Source organism: Scyliorhinus torazame, chromosome 16 (assembly GCF_047496885.1).
Source record: "Scyliorhinus torazame isolate Kashiwa2021f chromosome 16, sScyTor2.1, whole genome shotgun sequence".
Lineage (NCBI taxonomy): Eukaryota > Metazoa > Chordata > Chondrichthyes > Carcharhiniformes > Scyliorhinidae > Scyliorhinus > Scyliorhinus torazame.
Window position 1 is genome coordinate 132616777 of NC_092722.1, and position 21569 is coordinate 132638345.

The following is a 21569-nucleotide window of genomic DNA, read 5'->3' on the forward strand; positions in this document are numbered from 1 at the left end:
CAGTGAGTGTACCAGACGCCTCATCACTAAAGTGCCCAACCGCGGTGAGTGTTTCTGCGATGGTGGAGGGTGTTGGTGACAGCAGTGGCGTTGTGTCGTGCTCTTCGTCCCACTCTGAGTCCATGGCACTTTAGGGTGGGGGTTCGTCTCCACCCATCCACTCTGTGTCACTGTCCGGTATTTCGTCTTCCTGGGTAGTGCTGTCCCGGGTAGGGGTGTCCTGGCTCGGCTGTGACGGGAACCTGTGGCTGCCCCTCTCGTCGCTGGGTGGCACACACCAGCGTCGTCACACCCGCACGTGACGGGGGCGTCGTCTCCCTGTTGCTCCAGGTCTCTCCGTCTCCCGTGGTCACCAAGGGACATCCTGCGGGCATCGCATGCCGGAGGGTCCGGGTCTCACCGTCTCCCGTGGTGTGCGAGGGGCATCCTGCGGGCGTCGCATGCCGGAGGGTCCGGGTCTCTCCGTCTCCCGTGGCCTCCGAGGGGCATCCTGCGGGCGGTCTGCACCTGCGGGGATGGGTGCCTCGACGTTTGTTCCTGCGATACACAATGAAGCATGCATGGTTAGACACGCAGGCAGTGATCAGGTGATATGGGGGAGGGGGATATAGGGGAGGGGGGATATGGGGACGGGCTGTCGGTGGCTCACTTGCTAGTACGCCCCCGACCTCTGCATCAGCAACCTCCCGGTCCTCAGGTCCGCCAGCCAGTTCCAGGGCCCTTTCCTCGTGTTCGGTCAGTGGCCTCTCATCAGCGGGGCTACCTCCAGTCCTCACATGCTCCCTGGTGTTGTGTGCGCGTTTCTCCTGTGGGGGGGGGGGGGGGGGGGGGGGGGGGGGGGCGGCAGGGGTAAAAGGCGACAGTGTTAAGACAGGTATATGAATGCACGCCATTGGTTGCGCGTGTATTGCAGAGGTTAAGGTTACGGCTGGATTCAATTGGGGATATGGGGGAGGGGGGGATTATGGGGGAGGGAGGGATTATGGGGGAGGGAGGGATTATGGGGGAGGGAGGGATTATGGGGGAGGGAGGGATTATGGGGGAGGGAGGGATTATGGGGGAGGGAGGGATTATGGGGGAGGGGGGGATTTGGGGGAGGGGGGGGATTTGGGGGAGGGGGGGATTTGGGGGAGGGGGGGATTTGGGGGAGGGGGGGATATGGGGGAGGGGGGGGGGGAGAAAGAGTGGGGATATGTATATCGGGCGGGGGGGGCTCACCCTGCCTGCTCGGACAAGGTCGTTCACCTTCTTGCGGCACTGGGTGCCTGTCCGTGGTGTCAGGGCCGCAGCGGTGACGGCCTCTGCCACCTCCCTCCACAGACGCCGGCTGTGGCGTGGGGCAACTCTGCGGCCGTGCCCGGGATACAGGGCCTCCCTCCTCTGCTCCACTGCGTCCAGGAGCGCCTCCACATCCCGTGACTGGAACCTCGGGGCTGAGCGGCGGCCGGCCGGTCGGGTGTTCCGGTCGGGTGGGTGGGGGGGGGGGAAGAGAGAGCAACGCGTCCTTATGAGCCGTCACGCCGTGCGGCGAGTATGACGCTGCACGGCGTGCACCACGTGAGCAAGCGCTGATCCAGTCACGTCGCTGCTAGCCCATTTCGGACCGGAGACTTCGCGACGAATTTTGCGGCGTGACGCAAGTCGGATTTGCGCCGTTTTTTGTGCTGATCGGCGGACTTTGCGCCGATAACGGAGAATTTCGCCCAGGAACTCCACTCGCGAGGGTGCATCAGTCTGGCGAGAGATTGGGACATAATTTTCCGATCTCCGAGGCCCCCGACACCCCACAAGCACTATGGGATTCTCCCCCCCACCAAACACCTGCACAGTGCACCCCTATCCCGATCGGCAGCACACAAAAATGTCAGCTTGGCACCCTGGCAGTGCCTCAGCCAGTTGGCAGTGCCAAGCTGATATCCCCAGAGGGTACCACTCTGCCCAAAGGGCATGCGCTTGTGCTGGTCCGATTTGTCTGGTCCCAGTTTGTGAGGACCAGTGCTGAACAGCGCTCACCCAAGGACTCTTGAGGCGAAGGGGGTAGATCTCACGCCTCAGGAAACTGCATTTTACAGTGAGACTAGCTGCCTCGCTCTAATATGCAGATTTGCTCCAAAAAAAAAGTGATCCCACACACAATGGGTGGGATTTACAATGCAACGTCTCGCAAGATCGTGTTAGATCTCGCAAGGCGTTGCAAACAGGGTAGATCCCAGGAGCGGGGTCTCCCAGCTTTTATCAGCTAAGCTGCGCTGCAGTGAGCTGCTTTTGGGATGCAGTGTGGCCGTTGGATCGCACCCCATATGTTTCTGGCTATGAATTTCAGATTGGGGTAGGTCATTTAGCCACTCTCGACTGTTCAGCTATTCATGGAGATCATGGCTGATGTGCGACCCGAACTCCATAAACCGGTCATTTTCCCCATATTCCTTAGGATAACATGAATCTCAGATCCAGGAGATCTGTGACCAATTGCCATTTGCAGAAGAGAGTTCTAAACTTCCACCATTCTATTTGTGTAGAAGATGTCCTCATTTCGCTCCTGAAAGGTCTGGCACTAAGTTTTCCATTATGCCCCATAGTCCTAGACTTCCAAACAGTGGGAATAGTTTCTATCTTATTTATTCCCCAACACACCTTGAAACTTTAAATCACCACATTACCGTCTACATTTCAGGAATTGCAACATGAGTTTGCATAATTGCTCCTTGTAATTTAACCCTGGAGTAGTTCTCATTCTGGTAAATCCATGCTGCACTCCATCCCAAGGTCAATATATCCATCCTATGGTATGGTGCACACAACCGCTTGCAGTACTCCAGGGTATGATATAACTGAAGCATAACTTTTACTCCCTGTATTCTAGTCCTCTTACTCCCTGTATTCTAGTCCTCTTACTCCCTGTATTCTAGTCCTCTGGATATAAAGGCCAGCATTTCATTAGTATTTTTGATTGTTTTCAGTACTAACTCATATTTTAATGATCGATGTGCCTTTGGACTGCTTCTGGTAATTGCTTTTCATCATTTAGAAAGTCCCCGTTCTCGTCTTTTTTGGTCTAAAGTTTGCCAACATTCAAACCCATTTGCCTCAGTTGTCAGTTCACCTAACCCTCACATCTAATTCCATCTATGCTGCTTAAAGTGCCTCAGACTTTGTGTCATCTGCAAATTTGGACATATTGTTCTCTATCCCATCATCAAAGTTGTTCATAAATAAGCTGAACAGTCAAGGCCCCAAAAGATCCTTGCATAATAGTCACATTTTACCAGGGCTGTTGCTTCTCTTCCTGCTCCTAGCGGTGCACAAGGCAGACTTTCATGCACTTCCATTAGTTTTTCCTGGAACAGGTCACTAGCCTGTTGCCAGAAGCATATAGCTTGAGCAGCACCACTCTGCATCAAGCACGACCAGGGGTCTCTACCTCTTACCGCCTGCCATTGCCGTATTTTGGAAGGATTTTGCAGGTTGATATTCAACCTGTTGGTCGAGTTAAGAACTTCCTTGGCCATCAGGTCCTGAGGTAGGATTTGAACCCGGAGCTTCTGCCTCCTAGGCAGGGGCGCTACCCACAGCATCACATGATCTCCGCCTGCTCATTATCCATACCCAGTCTCAAACCTCTCAGTTAAGTCCATTACTAGACGAATAATTTTTCTTCAATCCCACCAGTTTCAACTTTAGCCAATAGTCTCTTAAGAGGGACATAATATCAAATGTCTTCTGGAAGTCCATATTACCCTACCCACTAGTCACTCTTCAAAAATTCCAATCAAATTTGCTAGGACAGGTATGATCTATGTTTTACAAATTCATGCCAACTCTTTCTGATCAGATTTAAGGTGGTGATGAGTCACCCTATCTTTATAGACTTATGATGAATGTAGGAATTTCAGATGTATAGTGTTATATGCAGTAAGTGCAGTAAGGATTAAAAGCTTGGGTTAGTATGTGACTGCTGCAGTAGTGTTTTTAAAAGTTCCAGTTTAAACAGTAAACACTTTGGCTACAAAGGTGCAATTAGAGCATCCGAAAAATTGAAAATCATTAATTTCGACTATCTATATGGTTTACCTGTAGAGCTATGGAATTTTGTTTATATGAAGAAGGTTCCCTGGGGAGTAGATAATTAGAGACAGTGTGTTTGGCCTTAGTAAGATGATTTAGATATTAGGAGGAGCCGGGGGCTGAAGCAGTCAGGTATTGAATTCAGTTAATGGATGTGAACAGACCAGCAGCTTCTTCAAAAACAGTGAGTTAAAGATTTGCTGTGAACACGACAGGAACTTTTTGCCAAAGGCTGGCAGATTAAAAAGTAGTCTGACACAGATTGTTCCCTGATCAGATTTCTCGCTCTCCAATCAGTCTTTTAAAAGGAACTCAATTCAAGTGTACAGCAGGTAACCGCATGTTTGTTAACTGTATTTGAAAGTGGATTTTGACCTGAGATGAGTTTTGCTTGAGTGGAGATAAAACATAGTAGTTCGGAGTTAGTGTTTCATTTTCATTGTTAAGCCTTGTCTAATGGGTAATTGAAAGCTATTTTCTTGCTTGATGTTAAAGTTATTTTAATCCAGTGTTGGTAATAAAGTTTGTTTTAATATACCATATCCCTATTTCTGCGTGGAATCACACCTGGAGTGAAGTATCCTTTCCTCAGATACAAATTAAATAAAATATTGGGGTTTCTGTCCGGTATCCTAGCAATTGTTGTGGTCTGGTCTGGGATAGCAATATACTCTTAATTTTCCAACAACAGATGTTAGGCTAACTGGTCTGCAAATTCCTTTTCCAAAGAACCATAGAATTCCTAATGCAAAAGGAAACTATTCGGCCCTTCATATCGGCACCTACCCTCTGAAACCCTCCCTACATAGGCCCACTCCCCTACCCTATACCCATAACCCCCAAACACTAAGGGGCAATTTAGCATGGCCAATCCACCTAACCTATACACTTGTGGACCGGGAAGAAACCGGAACACCCGGAAGAAACCCACACAGACAAGGGGAGAAAGTGCAAACTCCATACCGTTGAATCGGGATCCCTGGCACTGTGAGGTGGCAGTGCTAATCACTGTGCCACCCTCTCCTTGCTCACCTTTTAAAAATCAAAGTGTAACATGCACAATTTTCCGACATAAAGGAACAATTTCCAAATCAAAAACTTAAGGGCATCTGCAACGTTCTCATTCACTTCCAAGTCATCCGATGCTGGGGACTGGTCACATTTTGATGCCATTACTTTCATTACTGTTGTATGGCATAACATTACCTTCGTTGAGCCCGTGGCCCTGATTTAATTTTAAGCTTCCTTGGCATGTTGTTCATTTCTTCTCATTTAAATATTGCACAAAGTCAGTGTGACTGCCATTTCCCAATTTTCGTTGAAAAGTAATAATGCAATATTGCCAAAGGGTTTACATTGCTCCTGACCACCTACTTTTTACTAATGCAATTGCAAAAATTATTTTTCCTTTGCTGTTCTCTGACAACTCGAGTTTCTTTTCCTACTCCTATTTAGTAGCTTTGCTACTTAATTTATAACTTTCAACAGTTCTTTGTAACTTTACCAACCGCTAGGATCTATGCTATTTATTGAAGTTGTTGGAAACGTTTCAGTTTAGCTTTTATGTTATCCTTATCCAGTTGTCAGTGGCTGCCATTTTTTGGCAAGTAGAGCTCTTCCCCATTGGATTCTGAAACGCAACTTGTGTCTCCTGCCAGGACAAGAGGCAAGACTTCTGATACAACCTGCATGGGACCTCCCAGGCCTGAGGGGAAAGAGGTTCCAGAGCACGAGATCCACAAACTGTGGAGAGGCATCACCCTGACCACCCACCTGCCATGGGGTTCAGAAACTAGGTGAACAGCTTCAGGATCCAACCAAAAGAAACACTAGAGTTGCAAACACGGGATATGGGAATAATGTCCTTGTATATTTGAACGTTAGCCTTTGACTCTTTTTCCGAATGACCCATTTTTCCCACAGACCACTGACAGCTTACTTAAATTAACTCTCTATCATAGAATTTACAGTGCAGAAGGAGGCCACTTGGCCCATCGAGTCTGCACCGGCTCTTGGAAAGAGCACCCTACCCAAGGTCAACACCTCCACCCTATCCCCATAACCCAGTAACCCCACCCAACACTTAGGGCAATTTTGGACACTAAGGGCAATTTATCACGGCCAATCCACCTAACCTGCACATCTTTGGACTGTGGGAGGAAACCGGAGCACCCGGGGGAAACCCACGCAGACACGGGGAGGATGTGCAGACTCCGCACAGACAGTGACCCAAGCCGGAATCGAACCTGGGACCCTGGAACTGTGAAGCAATTGCGCTATCCACAATGCTACCGTGCTGCCCCAACTTCTGAAAGTTTCCGGACAACAAGTACCTTTAAACAGAATGCTTTTATAGTTCGTACAACTTTATTTTTTAAAACGCACAATTAAACCATTGGAGAGGCTTGGGAGCAGGAGATGCTGAACTGGTGGAGAGATCACATCACAACTGCGAGGAAAAATAATACTCAGGGCAGGGGAATCGACACAGTAAATATAAATTGTTATGGGTCAGGGTTTAGAGAATCCCAAGTGTATCGTGGAGTTCACCTGACCCATAACTTTTAATAGATTGTGGTATGGGGAGCACATGGCTCACTCTACAGGTGTGGTACAACAGAAATGGAAAAGTATTTTTTAAAGCAAAACAATGTTTATCCTATGAACTCAAGTTAACCTTTTTAAAACAGTGAATATCTTAGCAACCATTAATTCCAAGATAACCCCCAAAGAATACAACACTAAGTACCCTATATGCTATCCTTTTACACCCAAAAGACTTAACAAACCTTTAAACAGAAGCACATCAGAGTTTACATTCAATACTGAAAACATTTATAATCCTGAATTCACCAAAAGATTAAGAGATAGTCCTTCATGGCAGAGAGCTCAACAATACAGCTGCTTTGGCTGACTTCAGCTGCAACACACTGGAAAACCAGACACACCCAAGCTTTTTCTCAAAGTGAAACTAAAAAGCAGAAGTAGAGCTCAGCTCCACCCACACGCTGACATCACTCCAGTAACATGAACAGCTCCATTTCTTAAAGCTACTCACATGACAAAATGAACACCAGGAATAAGGTACCAAAAAATAAGCTCAAGACAGGTTTGACAGTCTGGAAAGATATTCTGTAATGGGAAGAAGATAACCAGGGAAAGAGTAGGACTCATTAGGAAAATCTGTGGGTGGAGCCAGAGGACATTGGTTACGTGTTGAACGAATACTTCATATCGGTCTTCACCCAAGACAATGAGGAGATAGATATAGAACTCGGGGAGAGGTTCTTGAGCAACTTGTCATAGGGAGTGACAAGGTATTGGAGGTGTTGGCAGGTTTAAAAGTGGACAAATCTTCAGGTCTGGATGAAGTGTCCCCCAGGGTGCTGTGGGAAGCGAGGGAAGAGATTGCAGGGGCTCGGATCCAAATTTTCAATTCCTCTCTGGCCTCGGAGCCAGATGATATTAACAGCTAATATGGCCCCACTGAACAGCTAATATGGTCACACTATTTAAGAAAGGTTATAGAGATAAGCCAGAGAACTACAGACCAGTGAGTCACATGTCAGTGGTAGAGAAACTATTGGAGAAAATTCTGAAGGAGAGAATCTATTTCCACTTGGCGAGGCAAGGTTTGATCAAGAATAGTCAGCATGGCGTTGTCAGAGCAAGATCATATCTATCAAATTTGATTGAATTTTTTGTGCATGTGACCAAGTATGTAAAGGAGGGTAGTGCAGTTGATGTAGTTTGCATGGATTTCAGCAAAGCCTTTGACAAAGTCCCACATGGGAGACTGATAAAGAAGCCAAATCCACATGGGATAACTTGATATGGTGGACTTAAATTGTGCTTAGCTGTAGGAGACAGAGGGTGATAACCGTTTATACCAACTAAAAGGAAGGACGGTAGAAAGAGGGAAAATCAACCGTGGATATCTTAGGAAATAAGGGAGAGTATCAAATTGAAGGAAAAAGCATACAAAGTGGCAAAGATTAGAGGGCGACTAGAGGACTGGGAAATCTTCAAGGGGCAACAGGAAGCTACTAAAAAAGCTATAAAGAAGAGAAAGATAGATTATGAGAGGAAACTTGCTCAGAATATAAAAACAGATAGTCAAAGTTTCTACAAATATATAAAACAAAAAAAGAGTGGCTAAGGTAAATATTGGTCCTTTAGAGGATGAGAAGGGAGATTTAATAATGGGAGATGAGGACATGGCTTAGGAACTGAACAGGTTTTTTGGGCGGTCTTCACAATGGAAGACACAAATAACATGCCAGTGACTGGTGGAAATGAGGCTATGACAGGTGAGGACATTGAGATGATTGTTATCACTAAGGAAGTAGTGATGGGCAAGCTTATGGGGCTAAAGGTAGACAAGTCTCCTGGCCCGGATGGAATGCATCCCAGAGTGCTAAAAGAGACGGCTAGGGAAATTGCAAATGCACTAGTGATAATTTACCAAAATTCACTAGATTCTGGGGTGGTCCCGGCGGATTGGAAATTAGCAAACGTGACACCACTGTTTAAAAAAGGAGGTAGGCAGAAAGTGGATAATTATAGGCCAGTGAGCTTAACTTCGGTCGTAGGGGAGATTCTGGAATCTATCATCAAGGAAGAAATAGCGAGGCATCTGGATGGAAATTGTCCCATTGGGCAGACACAGCATGGGTTCATAAAGGGCAGGTCGTGCCTAGCTAATTTAGTGGAATTTTTTGAGGACATTAACAGTGCGGTAGATAACGGGGAGCCAATGGATGTGGTATATCTGGATTTCCAGAAAGCCTTTGACAAGGTGCCACACAAAAGGTTGCTGCATAAGATAAAGATGCATGGCATTAAGGGGAAAGTAGTAGCATGGATAGAGGATTGGTTAATTAATAGAAAGCAAAGAGTGGGGATTAATGGGTGTTTCTCTGGTTGGCAATCAGTAGCTAATGGTGTCCCTCAAGAATCAGTGTTGGGCCTACAATTGTTCACAATTTACATAGATGATTTGGAGTTGGGGACCAAGGGCAATGTGTCCAAGTTTGCAGACGACACTAAGATGAGTGGTAAAGCAAAAAGTGCAGAGGATACCGGAAGTCTGCAGAGGAATTTAGATAGGCTAAGTGAATGGGCTAGGGTCTGGCAGATGGAATACAATGTTGACAAATGTGAGGTTATCCATTTTGGTAGGAATAACAGGAAAAGGGATTATTATTTAAATGATAAAATGTTAAAACATGCTGCTGTGCAGAGAGGCCTGGGTGTGCTAGTGCATGAGTCGCAAAAAGTTGGTTTACAGGTGATTAAGAAGGCAAATGGAATTTTGTCCTTCATTGCTAGAGGGATGGAGTTTAAGACCAGGGAGGTTATGCTGCAATTGTATAAGGTGTTAGTAAGGCCACACATGGGGTATTGTGTTCAGTTTTGGTCTGGCGCTGGAGGGTGTGCAGAGGAGATTCACTAGGTTAATCCCAGAGCTGAAGGGGTTGGATTACAAGGAGAGGTTGAGTAGACTGGGGCTGTACTCATTGGAATTTAGAAGGTTGAGGGGGGATCTTGAAGGGAATAAATAGGATAGATGCAGGTAGGTTGTTTCCACTGGTGGGTGAAAGCAGAACTGGGGGGGGGGGGGGGGGGGGCATAGCCTCAAAATAAGGGGAAGTAGATTTAGGACTGAGGTTAGGAGGAACTTCTTCACCCAAAGGGTTGTGAATCTATGGAATTACTGTTGAGGCTCCTTCATTAAATGTTTTAAAGATAAAGATAGATAGTTTTTTGAAGAATAACGGGATTAAAGGGTTATGGTGTTCGGGCCGGAAAGTGGAGCTGAGTCCACAAAAGATCAGCCATGATCTCATTGAATGGCGGAGCAGGCTCGAGGGGCCAGATGGCCTACTCCTGCTCCTAGTTCTTATGACAGCAAGCTGCTTTAGTGATTGGAAACCAGTGTCCAGTGGCGTACCTCAAGGATCTGTGCTGGGTCCCCTATTGTTTGCCATTTATATAAAATGACATAGATGACCAAGTGGGGGATAGGATCAATATGTTTGAGGATGACACAAAGATTGGATGGATAGTTAACAGTGAGGTTGTGTCTTGGGTTTCAGGACGATATAGACGGGATGGTCAAATGAGCAGAAAAGTAGCTGATGGGATTTAATCTTGAAAAGTGCGAGGTGGATATACTTGGAAGGAGTCATGTGACAAGGAAGGACGTATTCAATGAATGGCATGACACTGGGAAGTTCCGAGGAACAAAGGGACCTTGGTGTGTTTGACCATAAGTCTCTGAAGGCAGAAGGGCAGGTTAATAGGCTGGTGAAAAGACATATGGGACACTTGCCGTTATCAATTGATTGGAGTTGTACAGAACTTGTGAGGCCACAGCTGGAGTACTGTGTGCATTTTTGGTTGCCACATTACAGGAAGGATGTGATTGCACTGGAGGAGGTGCAGAGGCAATTCACCAGAATGTTGCCTGGGATGGAACATTTTAAGTTATGAGGAGGTTGGATAGGCTTGGGTTGTTTTTGCTGGAGCAGAGAAGATTGAGGGGCGATCTGTTTTAGGTGTACAAGATTATAACAGGCATGGACAGGGTGGATGGGGAGCTGCTGTTCTCCTTTGTTGAAGGGTAAGTTACAAGGGGACAAGGGGACACAAGTTCAAGGCAGGCTTGTGGTGGGTGGGGGTGGGGGGGGATTTGAGGGGGGAAAAAAAATATCCAGAGGGTGGAATGCACTGCCTGGGAGAGTGGTAGACGAGAGTTGCCTCACATCCTTTAAAAAGTACTTGGATGAGCACTTGGCACATCATAACATTCAATGCTATAGGCCAGGTGTTGGCAAATGGGATTAGGTAGGCAGGTGAGATGTTTTTCATGGGTCAGTGCAGACTCTATGGGCCGAAGGGCCTCTTCTGTGCAGTCCAAGCTCTGTCCCTCCCCACGGTGGGTTCAGAAGGAAGATCTTGCTCTTGCCCAGGTTAAGTTTGTAACCTGAGAAGGCTCTGAACTGCTTTAGGAGTTTCATTATCGCTTCCATGCTGGCCCAGGGATTCGAGATGTAGAGGAGCAGGTCATCCGCATAGACTGAAACTCTTTGTTCTTTGTCCTCCCCTTTGGATAACTCTTCACCCCTTCGCCACTCAAGAGGGTGATCGGCAGTGGCTTGATTGCCAGAGCAGCAGTGGGCATAGCGGTTATTCCTGCCTCAGCCGGAGGTATCTAGCACTGGTGGTGTTTGTCTGTACATTTGCCTTGGAAGCGCTGTACACCAGTTTCACCCAGGAGGGCCCAAACGTTACATTCGACCTTGTCGAAGGCCTTTTCTACGTCAAGGAAATGATCACTTCTGGTGTTCGCTTCCCGGAAGGAGTCATTTTCAAGTCCAGCAGGCACCTGATGTTCAATGTTAGCTGCCTGCACTTGACAAAGCCCACCTGGTCCTCTGCGACTACTCTGGCACGCATCTCTCCAGCCTCCTCGCCAGGATCTTTAAGTCTACATTAAGTAGTGAGATGGTACAGTAGGGCCCACACGGTTAGCAAGTCTGCCCACCCAGCTCTTTCTTACCCGCAGTCGGTCCTTGATTCTCCTGAAGGAAGGCTATATCAGCTCTCTTCAAATGGGTGAAGCCTCTTGATCTTTTCACCAGGCCGTTAAGTCCCCTGATGTTCCAGGTGACTATTCTGACCCCTCCTGCAGGGTCAACCATATTTACCTTGTGGATGCACCCCTGCACTCCGGGGTTTCCCTTTGTTTGGGGGTCATCCAAGGTGGCTGTTACCAGTGCCATTGATTCTATTGTCGCCATGTGCGATCATTCATAGCCAGTCTTACCCAACCTCCCCCTTTCCTCTCCTCATCCCTTGTTCGTTGTGGTGGTGTTGGACGAGGATGGGGGTTCCCCACACTTGGGCTAAAAGTGCCTAATTTCAAGTTTCCAGGAGGAGAGTCACCTTTCCTGCATCCACTCAGCACATCCCCGTCACCGGATGTCAATCCCCGTTTTAAAAAGTTATTTGGCTGGCATCTCTGCCCCTAGATTTGTCTACTCTTCGATCATAATGATGCCATGGGTAAAACAGTGCAACTGCACAAGCATAACACTGACAGCAAATGCAGCCACAAAAAGAAAAATCACTAGCCACTGATCTCCTGTCGTTTCATCTATTAACAGGCTTGTCCAGTTTTCCAGGGACAGTCGCTGTCTTCTCTCACTGAACTTGGTCTTAGTTACATCAAGAATCTTAGCAGCTGTTTCAAATTTCTCCCTCACAAATGCCACGTTGTACTCAATCATATGATTGCTATTAAATAAAAGTTCACGCATCTTTAGGCTGTTAACTAATTCAGACTTATTACAAAATCTAATATGACACGGTAATTCATGATGGTGCTGTGAGCTATATATACATAATAGTGCCATTATTTAAAAAGTGAACACATAGGACTTGGGAAGGAAGCAAAAATTATTAGAATCAGAGTGCTGTAGCAACTGATTGAACACCCTAAAAATCCTATGGTGACACCAGTACAACACAAATAGCTGCTGCTCCTTCATCTGGGGTAATTGTGAGATGCATTGAAGGATCATAGAAACCTTGTGCAATCTAGCTATTTCACACAAGGAGCAGCACTATATGCAGCAAAACAGCAGAAGCATTTTAACATACTTGGAAATGACTTTGATGATCACTTTTATCTTAGTTAATTTTATTATACAAGTCTCCTTATAACTATAAAATAATTCCACTGCTTATGAATAGTGATCTTTATGAATGCATAGAATGGCAATACCTTGTTTTATCTTTGGAGTAGGATTCCATTCAGATACATTCTTCACAATAGCTTCGACTGCTTGGCCAGCTGCAATGCGAGTGTCCCAGTTAGGGCTGCGTAAATATGTTAATACCTGTATTTGAAAGTTTAAAAATCCGATTTATTTATTTCTGCATTGACATAATAAGTCGCTCAAATAATGTTTACAAGATAACTGAAGTCATATTCCATACTTATTAGTAACCAAATAGATCACACAATTCACAAACGCATAATTATACTGTACTCCTTCCCATGCGCGCTGAAGGTTGATCAATTAAGTTAGGTCAAGGTCAACTAATCTGATTAGCCAGAGAGGAAATTTAAACCCAACATTTTTCATACATCAGAATTGAAACAGAGCTTTGAAATCAGCTCGAGTAAAACTTGATACGCTTTGAAAAAAGTTTTTTAAAAGCCTGAGTACCCAATTATTTTTTTCCCAATTAAGGGTCAATTTAGCGTGACCAATTCACCAAGCCTGCACATCTTTGTGTTGTGGGGGTGAGACCCACGCAGACACAGGGAGAATGTGCAAACTCCACACGGACAGTGACCCAGGGTCGGATCGAACGTGAGTCCTTGGCGCTGTGAGGCAGCAGTGCTAACCAGTGTACAACCATTCTGCCTCGATTGACTTTTAAAAAAAAAAAATCAAGAGATAATGCCAGTTCTGACCAAATGCAAATAATACTTTTCAACTGAACTCCCGAATCAAGTGTGAATATCAAGTAAAATTACTGATGATAAAGTACATGTGCTGAATGGAGTTCCGATGCAAAGTTAGTTTTTAACTGCTACACACGTCCAGGGCTGATCAACAGTTCAGAAGGGAGTGCAAAGTTAAAAGGGAAGGCAATTCTGCACTTTTCAAAGCAACCCTATTAATCCTTCACATGACACTCTGGGCAATAATCATGACACTCTGGGCAATAATACCTACGAACAATAATACCTACAAGTCCCAAAACACACAAATCACCTTGCACAATAACAGCTTCCATGGCTAACACCCTCATATCAATTTCTTCACTTCTCCCATCACTATTACTAGATTCATTAATTGATAGTCTTGTACTCACATGTGCTTTTTTGTTTGTTTGAAATTGGGTACTTGCCTCATTTACTATTTATGGGCAAAGCAATAAGACTTCCGCTCATGGTTGAGGATTTTTAGCAAGGTTCTACTGGTTCGTAAACATCTGCTTAGGTGCAATCTGGTAAAGCTCGTAGAAGGAGGCAAGTCAGAGATGCTGCTTCAGTCAATCAGTGGATGGCGTGACCTGCAGAATTCACACTCCGATGTTCCCCACAGCAAGTGAAGACACTGTCTCATAAGCATTATAAACAAGCCGAACCTTTACAGAATGGAACATATGATTGTTCAATGCTGCTTGATTTAATGCCAGGTGGCTATTCTGTCAAAAGTATGCTACTACTACTGGGGTAATAAAAATCAATTGCTGGAATTTGGCTGTTCTATGAAAGACAACATCCACCTCCCGTAGCATCCTACCTAATGTTATCCAGATAGCCTATGGTAGCCGAGAAGGATACAGAGCCATAAAAGTTGAATTTTAAACTGCCATAGTAAATTGACAATGGAGTGAGTTTGCAAACCTTGATGAAGTTGACAGATGCTCAATGGCGTCCATTGAGAGGTGTAACCAATACATATCTGCTCAAAGAAATCCTCATAGGACTGATGTGGCTGTAAAAAAAAAAAAGTGTTGGGGAAGGTGGTCCCTGGCGGGCTGCTGTTCCCAGCTCCTGTGCCCAGTTCTGCTGACCTGGACATGCAGCTGCTGCAATTCCTCCAGCATTAGGAAGATACAAAGTGGCATGCCCATGGAGAAAGTGTCACAACACCCTGGGCTAGCGCGGGGTTAATTCCAACCTCACTTAACCAGGACCGCAACACAGGTGAAATAAGATTTTAATTAAAATACCCGAGGTCATTAGTTGATCGCAATAAGCTTCAGTCACCAGGTTTGGAACTTTAACACAAGTAAATTATGTCCAGTTAATTAAACTACACACACCCACAAAAGGGGGAAAGGCTGGTGCTGCAAAGAAGGCTGCTAAATAAGATTTAAGAGCCCATGATGTTAGGGGCAAGGTACAGGCATGGATAGAGGATTGGCTGGATGGCAGAAAACAAAGAGTGAGGATAAAGGGGTCTTTTTTACAATGACAGTGATATTCCACAGGGGTCAGTGTTAGGACCACAAATATTCACAATATACATTAATAATCTGGAAGGAGGAACTGAGGGCATTGTTGCTAGGTTTACAGATGGCACAAAGATATGTGGAGGGACAGGATTGTTGAGGAAGCGAGGAGGCTGCAGAAGGACTATGGCAAGGAAGTTGCAGATGGGAGTACATCTGGCCATTGACCTTTAGGGAAGGAAATCTGCCATCCTTACCTGGTCTGGCCAACATGTGACTCCGGACCCATTGCAATGTCCTCTGAAATGGCCTAGCAAGCCACTCAGTTATATTCAACCGCTACGAAAACACACACAATAAAAGAAACTGGACGGACCACCCAGCATCGAACCAGGCACCGGAAATGACAACGGCAAACCCAACCGTGTTGACCCTGCAAAGTCCTCCTTACGAACATCGGGAAGGAGTCATCAGCAGTGCTATCAAGCAGCTGATAAGCAGCAATAATCTGCTCAGGAACGCTCAGTTTGGGTTCTGCCAGGGTCACTCAGCTCCTGACATCATTACAGCCTTGATTCGAACATGGGCAAAAGAGCAGAATGCTAGAGGTGAGGCAAGACAGACTGCCCTTGACATCAAGGCAGCATTTGACTGTGTATGGCATCAAGGAGTCCCAGCTAAACTGGAGTCAATGGGAATCAGGGGGGGGAAACTCTCCGCTGGCTGGAATCATACCTGGCACAAAGGAAGATGGTTGAGGTGATTGGAGGTCAATCATCTCAGCTCCTGGACATTATTGCAGGAGTTCCTCAGGGTAGGGTCCTAGGCCCAACCACCTTCAGCTGCTTCATCAATGACTTCCCTTCCATCAAAAGATCAGAAGTGGGGATGTTTGCGGATGACTGCACAATGTTCAGCACCATTTGTGACTCCTCAGATAATGAAGCACTCCATGTCCAAATGCAGCAAGACCAGAACAATATCCAGGCTTGGGCTGACAAGTGGCAAGTTACATACGTGCCACACAAGTACCAGGCAATGAACATCTCTTACAAGAGAGGATCTAACCACCGCCCATTGACATTCAATGGCATTACCATCGCTAAATCCCCCACAATTAACCTCCTAGGGGTTACCATTGATCAGAAACTGAACTGGACTAGCCATATTAAAACTGTGGCTACCAGGACAGGTCGAAGGCTAGGAAACCTTCGGCAAGTATCGCACCTCCTGACCCCCAAAGCTTGTCCACCATCTGGACAAGGCACAAGTCAGGAGTGTAGCGGAATGCTTTCCACTTGCCTGGATGATTGCAGCTCCAACACTCAAGTTCGACACCATCCAGGACAAAGCAGCCAGATTGATCACTTCCACAAGAAGTCAAACCGTCCACCACCAACGAGCACACCACACGAAGCGTGTGTACCATCTACAAGATGCACCGCAGAAACTCACCTTCCAAACCCACGACCACTGCCATCTAGAAGGACAAGAGTTGCAGATACCTGGGAACCCCATCACCTGGGAACCCCATCAGCCTCCAAGCCGCTCATCACTCCAACTTGGAAATACATTGCCGCTCCTTCACTGTTGCAACATCCTGTAACTCCCTCCCTAACAGCACAGTGGTTGTAACCTACCTCAAGGACTGCAGCAGTTCAAGAAGCAACTCACTACCGCCTTCTGAAGGGCAATAAATACTGGCCTAACCAGTGGCGGGCACATCCCGTAAATGAAGAAAAATAAATGAGGTGAGGGGAGGTTATGCACTTTGGTAGGAAGAATAAGGCACAGACTATTTTCTAAATGGGGAAAGGCTTCGGAAACCTGAAGCGCAAAGGGACTTAGGAGTCCTAGTTCAGGATTCTGTTAAGGTTAACATGCAGGTTCAGTTGGCAGTTAGGAGGGTAAATGCAATGTTAGCATTCATTTAGAGTGCTATAATACAAGAACAGGAATGTACTGCTGAGGCTGTATAACACTCTGGTCAGACCCCATTTGGAATATTGTGAGTAGTTTTGGTCATCTAATGAAGGATGTGCTGGCCTCGGAGGGGGTCCAGAGCAGGTTCATAAGAATGATGCCAGGAATTAAGGATTCATCAAATGAGGTGCGGTTGAGGACTCTGGGTCTATACTTGGGGGAGTTCAGAAGGATGTGGGGTGGGGTGGGGATCTCATTGAAACTTACAGAATACTGAGAGACCTAGATAGAGTGGACAAAGAGATGTTCCCACTAGGGGAGGCCGAACCCGAGGGCACAGTGTCAGACTGAAGGGATGATCCTTTAAAATGAAGATGAGGAGATAGGTTCTTGATTAATAAGGAGATCAGGGATTACAGGGAGAAGGCAGCAAAATGGGATAAGAAACACGTCAGCCATGATCAAATTGCAGAGTAAACTAGATGGGCCAAATGACCCAATTCTGCTCCTATATCTTATGGTGAGTCGGGAACGAAAATAATAAAAATAAAAGGATAGGATGACTTCTTTCTGAAGTTCAGCTTTCGTTTTGATACTTCATCATTCAAGGCTTGAGATGGTTCTCTCTGGCAAGGCTCTCTTCTCTGCAGATCCCCCATAATTTCAAGTTCACAGCAAAAGATGTGCTGGGCACTAATTGACTGGTTGCCAGACAACCAATTGATCAGACCCTTTCCAAACTGGTTCCCAAGATCCACTTGGTGCCAAGGAATCTGGCTAAATACAAAAGCTGGGAACAAGTGTCCTGACAAGCAGGTTACTTCAATCTAGACTCTTCGCTTAAAGGCATATTCCGATTATGGGTCCACAGACCATACAAAATAAATTGGGAACAAGGAAATAAATAGGAAGGACACTTCCAAAAGCCACCCCTTGACTAGTCAAGTGGATTTGGTGGTGGAAGAAATCAGCATTCCCAGAATATTTTCTGAGAAGTGATGGAAAGAGTAAAAAAGTCAAGTGCTGGTGTCAGTGATTAAAAATACAAAGGGACAGGTTTAAAAAAAGTTGCTCAAATCGGTGATTAGTAAGTGAAGTTGGTGCCCTCTTTGGTTCACCAACTTCTCACTTACACTTGTCTGAAGTGATGGGTGAGCTGCTCGACCTTTCAATGGGTGCAAACTTGCTTGCATCAAGAGCAGGAATATTGGTGCATTTGAAAAGTGCAACTGTGCAAAACAATTCCCGAGCCTGTTCTATTTAATAGGAAATTATGGAAGTTTGTATTTATCACAATAAAAGCATAAAACTAAGTGTTAGTTACACATTTTCTTACTTATTTTAGCTAATGACGGCACAGCAATGCCCCAAGTAAAGATAGCAAGGAAATACATGACCTCTGCGATGCTAATCATTGGTCAAAAGGGAGTGCTCTCCTGGAATTCCCCCAGAAGCTTCTGCAGGTTACCTGGCTGAAAAAAATCTCATGCGCAGTCCATATGTATGCACAGCCCTGGCTATTTTTGGATTTCAGCCATGCATTCCCTGGCGTCCTTTAGAAAGTTCTCATATCAGCCACGGGAAATATGGCTGAAAACATTTCCTGCAAAGTTGGGGTGGTAGGAAAGAACAGAGGCTATCAAAGATTCAGAAGGAGAATTGGAATTCTAAAGCAATTCCAATTGAGAGGGTATTGGAAGGACTTGAATTTTAATTAGGGAGTTGGACAGGTATTTTAGAATGAAGAATTTAGGGGGTTACGGATAAAAGCAAGGTGTGGAACTAAGCACATTGCTCATTCAAAGAGCCAGTAGAGGCACGACAGGCTGAATGGTATCAGTCCCTGTGCGGCACGTCTCCAAGATTCTAGGTCTACCTGGAAGGTAGGGAAGAACATTGCCATTCACTGCACACATTCCAGATAATGAATATCCACTGGTCCCCTGCCTTTCATCTACTTACTAATGTTCCACAGAAATCTAGAACACTTATTTTTAATAAAATAAACAGATTAAATAAATAGACATCAAATTGGTTTCCCTTCTGACAATTTTAGGGTTGCCAACATTCGTCTCAAACTGCTGCTGAGTCAGGAGAAGAGTACTTTTGTTTATGCATTTTGTGCCTCCAAAATCGGGTTTCCCACCATGCATCATCATGGCCGCCTCCTAGGGGAATGAGGCACAGCTCATATTTGGTTTCAGCTTTTCCATGCTGGAACTTCCTTATGACTAGTCACTTGGATGCTGGAAATTCAGTGTGCCATATTACAATGCTATGAAGCATCAATGAAACCTGTCACGGCACTCATTTTTCACTTTGAGAGGAATATTGAAGTTCTATCTGAAATAAGCTAAGGAATTAATGAATACAAGTTTAACTTTCTTAGCTTAATGCAAAAAAAAAAAAAAGTCCCTGTTGTAATGGATTAGAAAGTAAATCTAAAAGAAAGCAAAGACAAATAAAAAAAAAGTATCTGTTAAAAGTAATCAATTTCATTGTATCTTGGTCATACATGCAATGATTCAAGATGAAGGTTTAAAAAAAAAAAACTTGAGAAATCTTCGCATAACCCTTGCAAGCCATGGTTTGGCCACTTTTGTTTTATTGTTGCACCAGACAGAAATAAACAATTGTTGCAATTCACCCATGCGCGCTTTCAATATTTGCCATTTCGTAGCCATCATCACCACTTTGTAACGTTCCGTAATCCATCCTACCATCGTAGTTTCCTTTATTTCAATTCAGGACCCTAGTCTCAGAATCAATTACATCACTCTCCATCTTGATGAAGAATTCTATCATATTACCGCGGTCACCCCAAAGGGCCTTGTACAACTAGATTGCCAATTATTCCTTTCTCATAACACAATACCCAATCCAGGTTGGCCTGTTTAGGAGTTGATTCGTTGTTTGCTGGCACAGTAGCATTGTGGATAGCACAATTGCTTCACAGCTCCAGGGTCCCAGGTTCGATTCCGGCTTGGGTCACTGTCTGTGCGGAGTCTGCACATCCTCCCCATGTGTTCGTGGGTTTCCTCCGGGTGCTCCGGTTTCCTCCCACAGTCCAAAGATGTGCAGGTTAGGTGGATTGGCCATGATAAATTGCCCTTAATGTCCAAAATTGCCCTTAGTGTTGGGTGGGGTTACTGGGTTATGGGGATAGGGTGGAGGTGTTAACCTTGGGTAGGGTGCTCTTTCCAAGAGCTGGTGCAGACTCGATGGGCCGAATGGCCTCCTTCTGCACTGTAAATTCTATGATAATCTATGACTTCACTGAGAACCATTTTGCTTGGCGGTTTTGGTCAGTTGTGGCTTGCCATTGCCTTACACTTAGGGCAGGGTGAGGAGGCAGTCCCAAGTCTACCGCAGCTGGAACGAGAGTGCAGCCCGCGATGTTTGCATTATTCCGCATTAGCCAAATGAACTAACCAGCCTCAACATCCTATGTAATCCAATGCAAAAATATTGATGAATGCACAGCTCTGAGCTTATTGCTATTATTTTGGTTTAACTCATTCTCAGCTTTGATCTTATTGCTATTATTTTGTTTTTACTCATTCCAAGAGAAATTTATGGTTTTCTTGAATTTGAAATTGTTCAAACAATATTGGAGAAGTGTGCATAACTCTGCTGTAGCTGACCATATTATATATGCTGACCATATTATATAGCATACACAAATTCAGAGATATCCCCCCCACCCCCAATATAGGAAAGCCATCATTGCTTGTCACAGTTGACTGCTTATTGAACATGGGCGTGGCTGGTTTTAAGCATGGAGAGAGGGAAAAGAAAGAAGGGAGAGAAATTCAAGAAAGAAACAAAATACATAAGGGGTGCAGAAAATTTGTGAATTATTAAACTAGAGTTACTAAATTGGAAGAGAGCAGAAGATCAGAGAACATACCCCTCATGTGCAGGGGAGAATTGTTCACAGGGGGCACAAAATAATTTCCAGATATACCAATACCTAGTGCATCCCAGCCATGAGCAGGAGGCTCATGGTGTAGTGGCATTAGTCATTGGACTACGAATCCAAAAATCCAGGGTAATGTTCTGGGGACCTGGGTTCGAATCCCATCATGCAGATGTAGGAATTTGAATTCAATAAAAAGAAATCTGAAACTAAAAGCCTTATGATGACCATGAAACCTGTGTCAATTGTCATAAAAACCCATCTGGATCACTGATGTACTTTAGGGAAGGAAATCGGCCATCCTTACCTGGTCTGGCCTAAATGTGACTCCAACCCATAGCAATGTGGTTGACTCTTAAAAACCCTTGGGGACGGGCAACAATGTTGGCTCAGCCGGCGACGCCCACATCCCATGAACAAATTTTAAAAAGTGTGTTTGCCAATCCTTCCAAACTATACCGACATCTATGAATTAAAGATTAAACTACTGGACTATAGCTTTGGACATAAAAAAATGTTAATCGTCTCACTGGTTCAGCTGTGCGGTGCCTGTGCAGATGCCAAGAATGTGACTAATGCCGATGCTTCCGTAAAGTCAATGCTACTCACTTTAGGAGCCAAGGATAACTGGTTCAATCTGGTTTTCCATGGAGAACCTTGGTGGTTTTTCACAACATAG

At 45.3% G+C, this 21569-nt stretch overlaps 1 protein-coding gene across 2 annotated transcripts in view; it reads right to left on the reverse strand.

Moving 5' to 3' along the window:
• The window catches only part of btaf1 (BTAF1 RNA polymerase II, B-TFIID transcription factor-associated), a 232324-nt gene that overhangs the window by 165554 nt on the left and 45201 nt on the right, over positions 1–21569 (reverse strand). For both annotated transcript variants that reach the window (XM_072479095.1, XM_072479094.1), the window contains exon 3: positions 12857–12971. In XM_072479095.1, the coding sequence (XP_072335196.1) occupies positions 12857–12971 (115 nt within the window). The remainder of the gene's footprint in view (positions 1–12856; positions 12972–21569) is intronic.